This window comes from Egretta garzetta, unplaced genomic scaffold (assembly GCF_000687185.1).
Source record: "Egretta garzetta isolate BGI_Z169 unplaced genomic scaffold, ASM68718v1 scaffold176, whole genome shotgun sequence".
Classification (NCBI taxonomy): Eukaryota; Metazoa; Chordata; class Aves; order Pelecaniformes; family Ardeidae; genus Egretta; species Egretta garzetta.
The window spans coordinates 428,744-439,141 of NW_009259973.1; the positions used below are offsets into that span (position 1 = coordinate 428,744).

Here is a 10,398-nt window from a genome sequence, read left to right on the forward strand (position 1 = left end):
CAAAAGACTTGGAATCTTGGGAAATGCCGTCTGAAGAAAGGAAACTGTTACAATATGTGGATGATATCTTAATCGCCACCAAAACAGAGGACGATTGTATGGCCTGGACGGTGAGTCTACTAAATTTTTTGGGGCTCCAAGAGTACCGGGTATCTAAGAAGAAGGCCCAAGTAATGCAGCGCAAAGTGATTTATCTGGGCTATGAAATTAGTGCTAGGCAAAGAACTTTGGGACAGGCCTGCAAGGAGGCAATCTGCCAAACTCAGAGACCCCAAACAATGAAAGAGTTACGGCCTTTCTTGAGAATGACCAGGTGGTGTTGACTGTGGATCTATAATTATAGACTGCTTGTTAAACCACTATATGCACTAATAGCTATTGGACAGGAACACCTTAAGTGGAACAAGGAGACCACGCAAGCCTTCGAACTACTGAAAAAGGCTTTGATGTCAGCCCCAGCCTTAGGGCTCCCGGACATAAGTAGGCCATTTTTCCTTTTCTCCCATGAGAAGCAGGGGATTGCCCTGGGAATATTAGCACAAGATCTGGGCCCATATCGACGAGCAGTCGCCTACTTCTCCAAACAGTTAAATGCAACTGCAAAGGGTTGGCCTGGATGCCTGCGAGCGGTTGCAGTGGTAATATTAAACATACAAGAGGCCTGAAAATTTACTCTGGGCCAGAAAATGACTGTCTTGGTGTCCCATACAGTATCCGCAGTGCTGGAAGCAAAGGGTGGACACTGGCTCTCTCCACAAAGATTCCTGAGGTATCAGGCTATACTAGTAGAACAAGATGATGTGGAAATCGTAGTTACTAACATTGTCAACCCAGCTTCTTTCCTCAGTGGAAACTCAGGAGAACCAGTGCATCATGACTGCTTGGAGACCATTGAAGCAACATATGCAAGTTGCCCAGATCTGAGAGATAGCCCCATGGAAAAAGGGGAAAACTGGTTTACAGATGGGAGCAGCTATGTCTTAAGTGAGAAAACTCTGAAACCGCAGTGGGAAGGACCATATCAGGTACTCCTCACCTCTTTTACAGCAGTGAAAGTTAAGGAACAGAACGCATGGATCCATCATACCAGAGTGAAGAAAGCTCCTAAATCTCTATGGAGAGTCACACAAGTACAACCTCAAAAACTTTTATTGTCACGGTGATAATTATCACCTTGGCAAATGAAGTAGGAGCACGGGAAGGTAACACCTTTTTACAACTCCATGATCACCTTGCTAATATTATGAACTGGACCAAGTGTTGGGTGTGTTCACACCTGCCAAGAAGTTTGGGAAGTGGACATCCCGTGATCGCCGTGGTCTTTCCAAACAGCACTAGTATAGTGGAGGGTCTCAGCAGCATAACTCTTCAACAGTACACTAGCATAACGCAAGAAAGTTTAACCTGAAGGGTCGACCTGAGTTTACTATGGAATGAAACCCAAGGGGTACCTTGTGTTCAGAGATGTTTCTTAAAAAAACATGGCCAACCATTCAAATTCTGGGGGAAATAATACAGATCCACGGTGTGGAACACCAAGATTTGTTGGGAACTACTTTAATTGCACCAGTTATATTAAATACGGAGGTGCAAATATGTGGACAACTAACCAGACCCGCAGGGGAAAGGGGACTACCCCCTGTGGTTGGCCCACCATGAGGGGATTGGGATGGTACTGGATCTGTGGACATATGGGATACAAAGTATTACCATTAGGATGGGTTGGTCAGTGTGCTATGGGAACCATAATACCAAACATTACCGTTAAGCAAAATCTAATTGAACTAATCAGTTCTGAAGGACTCTTGCGTACCTATATGAGACCTCTTAAGAGAAATAGACGCCAGACAAACATATTGATATTGAGGCCTACCGGGCTCCACAGTTTTGTACGATGGCTTCTTCCATGGTTAGGGGTAGCGAATTAGAAAAAGCTTTAGTGAATATCTTTGCAGCTGTAGAGGTTTTAGGAAACGCCACAAAAGATGCAATCGAGGCTCTCCAAAAGGAGACTACCTCTTTGAGTGAAATGGCCCTACAGAACAGATTAGGATTAGATATGCTATTTGCCCAGCAAGGGGGATTATGTACCGTCATAGGGGAACAGTGTTGTATGTATATAAACCAGAATAAAAGGATAGAGAAGGACCTGTCTCTAATCTGGAAACAAACTAAACTTTTCCACGAGATAATTAAGGATAACACAGCTTGGGGTTTTTCAGGTCTGTGGGAAAAATTAACTTCCTGGTTACCAAACCTGAAATGGCTAAAACAATTATTTCTTACAGCAGTTATAATTGTCTTTATACCCATAACTCTCTGTGTAACTGTACGATGTAGCTCATGGTGTTTTCAGAGTACAGGGGCTTCCTACAGCGAATGGAAGAAGAACCAGCTACGCCAGAAAATTGAATCTAACAAATATTTTGAGAAAATGCTAGGTAAAGAAATAATTGACGCAGGAAGATTTGTGGCTCCTTACAAAGGACAGTTTTTGATAAGAACCAGGAGTTTACCTTAAGAACTGGTTTACACCGACCCCGCAGTTTGGGCAAGAGCCAAGGAGCAACTGAGTCTGCGCAAGAACAAGGGGTTACTAGCGGTGACGAAGAGGAGCCATCGGCCTTCATCCCCACGACCTCCGACAACCACCACCAGGAGCCACTGAGCAGGTGCAGTGGGGAGGGACTTATGGAAATGACCTCCTGAAGCTAATTTTAATACAAAGCGGAGACAGGTTATGCATATGTATAGGCACATCAGAAAACCTCATACATATGTAATACTTTGCTACATATAAACGGACAAGTTGCCGCTTGATGGTATGCACGTTAGGGGGAGCGATCCCCTGTGCATCTGGCACCGTGAATAAAGAATGCCTGCCTTCTAACACTACATTAGTGTTACGAGGTTCGTTCTTCCCGATTTCGGTGACAAAACTATACAGACAACCCTGAAAAAGTATTTATCACAGGGGAAATCTAATTTCTTAGGAACAGATAATGAAACAGAGTTGATGCTAAGACAGGAATAACCAGATGAATTAATACAGCACCACATATTTGATCTTGTACTGTGCAGTAGTATACCCCTGATAGCTCACGATATCTTTCCAGTACACACTGTACTGTCTCTTTGCTTGTCTTCTTTTCTTTCATTATATGTCTACCAGATAGAAGCACACTCTGTGCTTTCATTAGGTCAGTAAAAACAAAAATTAAAACAAAAAACACACTGAAGGGCTGTGAGGAAGAAAAAATGTGTCAACCCTCACAATTTCAATCCTACCGTACTGGGAGGAGCTATGCTGAACTAGTTTTCACTTCATCTTATTTGGCATGCAAAGTACTCGAGACAAGTTCCTTAAGCCATCAAGCAGCACGGAGAAATGTCAGGCAACACAGTCAATAAAAGGGCTGTTGGTCTAAGTGATAAATCAGTGAGGAATTTTGCTCTGCTCTCCAAGCACATATGGCACCTCAGTGTTGGTCACCAGGTTGAAAATTCCTAAGTAACTGTTTGAAGTTGAAAAGCACATGAGAGGAATAAGTGAAAAATAATTAAAAAGGGCAACTGCAGCTGTCAGCTTTTTTGTCTCCACATTTCCTGAATACCCACTGGTCCTTCCCAGGGGAAGCTAAGAATTATACTGCCTCACCAGCAAGAAAACTGAATTACAAAGCACTAACATTAGCAGCACAGAGCTAAAATCTACAGTGATTTCTTTTTCATTAACTATTTTGTGGTTGTTTATCAGATACATTCACACTCTTTGACTGTAGCATTTTTCTCCACGGGCTTATTCAGAACGATACTTTGCATGCCTTTGCTGTCAGCCCATCATGAAGTCTCATGTCCAACACAAGCAGATTTGCACAGAAAATTTTCTGAGAGGCACGTATGTAATGTCTCGGGTGATTCTTAGAACAATGTCTACCCAGTGACTATGATTGCAAACACCAAAAAAAAAAAAAATCTCTTTAGTCAGGAGAAAAGGAGCAAAATTAGGTAAATGAAAAGCCCTCCTTCACTCCCAAACACATCAAAACCACAAAATAAAAAACCCACACTGATTCTTCAGTAGCAATCAGGGATCACCAATTTTCTTTTAAATCAGTATCTCTACACCAGAGTGCAGTGAACAACTGCAGAAAAGTATTTTATATTTATGTGCTCTATACCAAATGCTCTCTCAAAATTTTAGCAAAGACTTTAACATTGATCAATGCTCCAGAAAGTAAGAGAAAGTTCCATCCATCCGTTCTGCTCAGCACTACTTTTCATTACTTTTTCAAGCATGTCAGCCTAACAAGGCAGTGAATCAGCCTCAGGCATTTCTCAGCCTTAGACCTGTACTGTATGAAAAAGAGGAAGGTAAAGACTTTCATTTACCTCACATACCAGACAGCTTTACAGAGGTTTAACTGCTTGTTTTAAATGATGAATCGGGCCAATTTCATCCATTGACTGAGTCCCAAGAAGTCTATGCTAGAGATAAACTGGGCCTATTCAAGACAGAGTAGTAATTAGATAATACAGCAGTTTATTACAGGCTGGTCACATCATCATCAGGGGTCATTTAATCTCAATTTAGATTCTCATTAGACATCCTCTGCCATCCTGTACTTCTCACCTCCCTCTCATTGCGTCTCCTCTGTATTTGCTTGCATGTATGTTGGCAGACATCCTCTTTTGAGCTAGCTGGACTAGCCAAAAAATGCTACTGTTCCTGTTGCTTAATACAATCCACCATCTTGTATACTGGTATTAAGACTGTAAGAGTGTCCTGCAATCCCTTTGAAGCAAAGCTGTACAGACAAGGTCACTTTTATTATCTGCTTCAAGTGGGCAGTATTTCACTTACTCTGTAACAAATCAGACCTGTGCAATGGAAATCAGACACTTTTATTAAACTAAGCACTTTAGCATGACCATTGACCTTGATACTGTGAAAAGTTTTTGTATTGCATCCACCTCATTCATTTCTTCCCTGATCTGTTTTAGGGACAGGCTGTTAATATAATATTTGTTCACAGTTTGAGGATTCAGATCAGACTATTCTCTAAGACTCCTATATATCTCATCCATACACTAAGCACTTGGGGCCTTATTATCTTAAAAAAATGCCTGGATAATTAACATCTGGATAATGCCCAAAAAGGGAGGTTTCAATGTTGCTACATGTCTGGTTTTCCCCACTACATATGCAACACTAGATCCTGTGGAAGAAGGAAGAGTCTGCAGCCTTTCAGAGACCAAATGGATGTGTTCAGCTGGGAATCACATAGGTTGGATGCCATGCCAAAACCACATCAGCATTCAAACTAGTGCTCCCTAAATCCATTTCCATAGTGCAGACTTTCAAGAGAAGAGAGATGAGACCAGCTGTTGCTTTTGACTTTCAATACTAATTTCTTTTTTTTGTCTGGCATCTTTCTTATGTATCCAGGGGATGGGAGGCCCAGAATGGCCTATATCCAACGTACCTGCCATAGTAACATCAATACGATTTTTTCTTTGGGAAACCACTGTGATGTAAACTAATATGGCTTAACAGTAAAGAAGAAGGTTTTGAGCTGCATTCTGAGGCAGCATTTGACCAGTGACTGCAGATGGCCTACAGTAGTCTTCTTTATTGTTTTTGTGACTCCAGAAGGAAGGTTTGATATAACTGGGTAGGAAAGTTAGTTTCTGACAGTATATTAGATTTTGCCTAAATATTAGTATTTTTCAATAGAACTGCAACTCCTTTTAGTGGCATGACCTTGAATAGAGGCTTATAGGAGCTATAGCTCCAGCAGATACGTACAAGACAAACTTAAATTCTAGTTTGCTAAATCTATCAGTTGAACACTTGCCCAAAGAATTCACCCGTGCTCCTATACATATGAAATGCTAGCACTTGCTGATGGTTACACAGCTTACAGAAAACCCTCAGGTAGTGGTGTCTGTTTCTAATGGGACAAGCAGCTGCTGCACGAAGCATGTAACTTCCCAGCGTTTTCCCTCTCTGTACATGGTTAAGCACTAGAACCTGAACTTTGTAAAGAAAAGCACATACTTGATTTGTGTCATTCAAAAATACTGCTTTTAATACTCCACAAATAGTCATCTCCTTTTCTGTATCAGAAAGCCAGATAATGTATTTCTTCATTTTTGCATGTTCTAGCAATCTTTATCTAAAAGCAATGACTATTAAAATGAGCCTTCCTAGGTGTCCTTAGCACCTTGGCGCCTACTTCCTGAGTGACCTTAGAGAAAAGCCACTCCTGTATCACAGTGGAACTAAACCTGAGACTAAAGCATTTACACTTAACATAATGAAAAAGATTATAGACGATCCAAATGAAAACAATAACCATGGCTTCTTTACTATCCATGCAAGCATCACTGTAGAGATACTATTATTCTACCTACATTTAGTAATTGATGGTGCTGTGTATGTGTAGACAGAAGATTCTTCCCTGGTAAATCGTAAGCGAAATGATAGATGTTATTACAGATTTTTTGTTGCTGTAATTTGCTAGAATAAAATTGCTAGAATTTGTTGCGGTAAAGTCACAGAATATAATCTAGCCAGGTGGCTCAAAAGGAGATACCCCTCCTACTATAACCTCAACAACTAGGCCGCCATCAAAACAATTTACAACAAGACTTGGAGAAAAAAAAAAAAAGTTGGCTGTGATAATCTGTACTGGGTACTTCAGGCATGTCACTCCTGTAATTCACTGTAATTCCTGTAATTTTAATTCAATATGACACATCTACACTCCGTGGGATTCTTTGGCAGATCAAGTAATACTGAGTAAGAGTCAGGACATTGTGATATATGCCCTGTATTATCTCACCAGAGATAAATTGCGACTGGTCAGTCCTCCTTTAAACTGACCGCAGGTTGTGGCTGTTCAAAAAATGGACATGTACAACTGCATGATGAAAAGATTAAATCTGAGAAGAAATGGTCAAACCTCAGATCAACCAGCCAAACACTAGTAAATTCGAAGGACAGCAAATCTGAAAATCATAATATTGTGTACATTGCTTTTCTGCTTTTCTCTTTTGAATCACAGGGAATCTAACTGTGGTAATCTTTTAATAGCTTAAAATAACAATTTCAGAATACAATTAGCTTTACTGGAATGCTGAATGGTAAACTGGTTTTCTATTCATTCTTCAGTCAATTTGAAAAAAAAAAAAACCAGGAGAAAAAATGTGGTATTTCCCCAGAAAAGACTGTGAATGATATCAGGTGTGTGTTGATAGTGCTTGTTTCTGTGGCAGCAATTAATTACAGTCATTGATGCACATTTATGCTGACTGGCTTTTACTTTCCTGCAGTCGTATGGGTAAACATTGTGGGAAACCCTCCCTTCCTCAGTTTACATATAATTTACTTTTAGTAACTCAATCACCTCTTTCACAAATACAAACAAAGCAGGGGAAATAAAATAAAATAAAAATTGGGGATAAATGAGGAATTCATCCTGTAAGAAGAGTCTTTTTTAAAAAGAAAGGTTTTGATGAATGTCTTGAAAAGTATACGTGCTTATCAAACTTACATGGACAGTTTATGTAGTTTGAAAAGACAAAGACTGGACCTATGAGAGGAATTGCTCTTCTAAAGCCAGACTGAAGTTAAGTCCAGACAGAAGGTGGACATTTTGCTGATAGCCAGTGTGTTTGTAATAAGATTAATGACATGGCTGTTTCTTACTTCAAACACTGATATTCAGTAAGCCATTTAGAATGATTGACCACAAAGTGCTAAGTCACTTTCTCTGGCTTTCACTCACTTTCCAGTATTAACACAATTAGTATAGTACTTCCACAGCAACTTTACCTCAAAGATCTCATTTGGACTTAGCTCTCAATCATTAAACATAACTGGGCTGAGGCCTCTGCTGCACCAGTACAGTAGAGGTTCAGAACAACTCAGAAGGAACTGTACTATAGATGCACTTTACCCAGCAAGTCCTGGGAAGCCACATTGGTGACTGCCAGAGCACAATGCCCTCTGAATCTTTCAGCACCCATGTAATCTTGCAAGCAGAAAGGATAGGGCAAAAGTTACTTATACAAGTGCTGCTCTGCTCAAGCTGGAAGACTGCTGGTTTTGCTGCATCGCACTCTGCAGACTAATAATTGACTGCAACTTTGGGAGCATTTTTTGAATTATCTGATATTCTGAGCAGCAGATTGATGTTCTAACTGACACCTAGTCTATCTATGCAAAGTGAGTTACTCCTTCTCCATAAAGATAAGACTAGATTAAAACTTTGAATCTTTCACACTGAAAATTCTAGTTCAACTTTTAGAGTCTTGTCTTCTTTTTAGAGACCTCAGTAAATTGGAAATTAAATCTCTGGAGAAGCTAATCTGTACTACTGGCTTTTTCCTTTCATTATGAACCTTTCCTAATGAGTACATGAAGATTTTTGAGGAACTCTACTTTTTTAGTTTTGTGACTTTGTAGGAATTAGTTTTTACTCAGCACAAGAATGAATGCCTAAATAGATTATGGCTGATGTGGAAATTAAACCTCCATGTAGAGTTGATTTATTCGTGACATAAAATTTTCTATCATCACAGTCTGGTCACAAAAGGATCAGGGGTTAGCAGGCTCTAACTTTTGCTTACTGTAAACTTAATCTAGACAGAGTCTACAAGGACCTCCACATATCTTGATGGCTAAAACAAATTATTTAATAATGTTTCTAAAAATAAGCACGTGTCCAGAACTTTGTGGGCCCCAAGGCTAGGACAAGAACTCTCCAGGACACAGATCATCACTGGTAGTAAGCATTTCATACAATACCTGATAAACAGCTTGGACTCAACTGGCTTAAATGTTCCTGCAGCTTTACACCCTTTGCTTTCCCTTGGTTTTAATTGGAAGATGACAATGGCTGGTAATTGCAGTGGCATGATGGTTTAGAGGTATGAATGCCTCTGGTTTGGATTTATAAGAAGAGAGCTGATAAAACATCTGCTCAATACACGGTGTTTATGGGGCTAAGTAAAACTTTCAAGTAACTCTGCAAATATAGTTGGAAAAAACAGACAAGTTTGGGGTCCCAGTTAAGACTCAGGGGCCCCAAAGCTTGTTCATTTTTTCTTACTGCATCAGTCTAACAAAACATTTCACCTTGCTTCATAAACCTCATACAGCTTCTATCACCTGACCATCACAATTACAACGAGGTAACAGCTGCTTAGATTTTAGAACTACACAAGCACTTTAATATATTACAACTTGGAGATATTAAGAAAGAAATGGCAAAAGCTCGAAATAATGCTATAGCTGCTTAAGTGTATTCCTGAAAGGAAAGACTATTATGATGCTGGCAATACACACCTTTCAGTACTTTTGCAGAGCAAAATGCGGTCTGTAGTGCTGATGACTGCTGTGTTCAAATAAACACTCTCTCTCAAGGAATATTCTTCCTTTTGACTGATCCTACTGCTGAAACCCTACTGGTTCACGATAGCTTGTTGCTATGGATGGGTAATGATGTCACACATTCTGCCCTGTGTCCATGCCAGAAAATAAATGAGAATGATTTTTTTAACAACTAGGAGTTACCTAGCAAATTCCCTGGAAGGCCTGAAGTGAATTATGAGTAAGAAAGCAAGATGCCCTGTTGACCCTACCTGCACTGCATCTTTATGCCAGTGAAGTGACACAGTAAAACTCCACAGTAAATACTCTACAGATTTACAAGGTTGTGTTACTGCAACTTACCTTGTTATCCAATAGATTTCAGTGGGCTGAAGATCAGCAGCAGGCTAGGTGAAGCGTGGCTTAGGGGGCTCACACGTGAACATGTGTGCCCTTGGAAGCTACGCAACTTTGTTTGTCCTTCTGAAGTCTTTGGAAGAGGGTATACTGCTCGTGTCCTTCCCTCCATCAGTGATACTCTTGACAGGAAAATGATCCTGAGCAGGGTACAGACATCACTGCATCAGGCAGCAATTGCCACGCTACTGCCTTCTCTCACACCACCTTTCAAATTAGGTTAGATCTGTCCTTCGAGGTCGGCATCTGGAAGGCAAAGACCAAGAGGAAATATCTTGTAAATACAGACAAAAGAAAGGCTGTAAGAACACCAGCACTGTTACAGCCCCCCAGAGCTTGGTTCCTGCTCCCTCCTCTCCCCTTGGACAGTGGTGTTTGGAATACGAAAGTTTTTGTCCCGAGGTGAGACCACCGGAGTTTCAAAGCTGCCTGAACTACCAGGATACCCCCTGCCCTGTAGTTTATAGCTGGCATCCCTCTCTAGGAAGGCAGCCTTACCTCAGCGCCCCCTCCCCACACACGAGTGGGAGGAACAGGCCTTCGCGGGGAGAGCCAGGCCAGCAGTCGGGGCTGACAGGCAGGGCGAGAAAGCCAACCGAGCG

At 40.8% G+C, this 10,398-nt stretch overlaps 1 protein-coding gene across 1 annotated transcript in view; it reads left to right on the forward strand.

Annotated features, from left to right (window-relative positions):
- Positions 1–23: 23 nt before the first annotated feature.
- Positions 24–10,398, forward strand: part of TMEM114 (transmembrane protein 114) — a 26,170-nt gene continuing 15,795 nt past the window's right edge. The window contains exons 1-2 of the mRNA XM_009640338.1: positions 24–96; positions 712–984. Of these exons, the coding sequence (XP_009638633.1) occupies positions 24–96; positions 712–984 (346 nt within the window). The remainder of the gene's footprint in view (positions 97–711; positions 985–10,398) is intronic.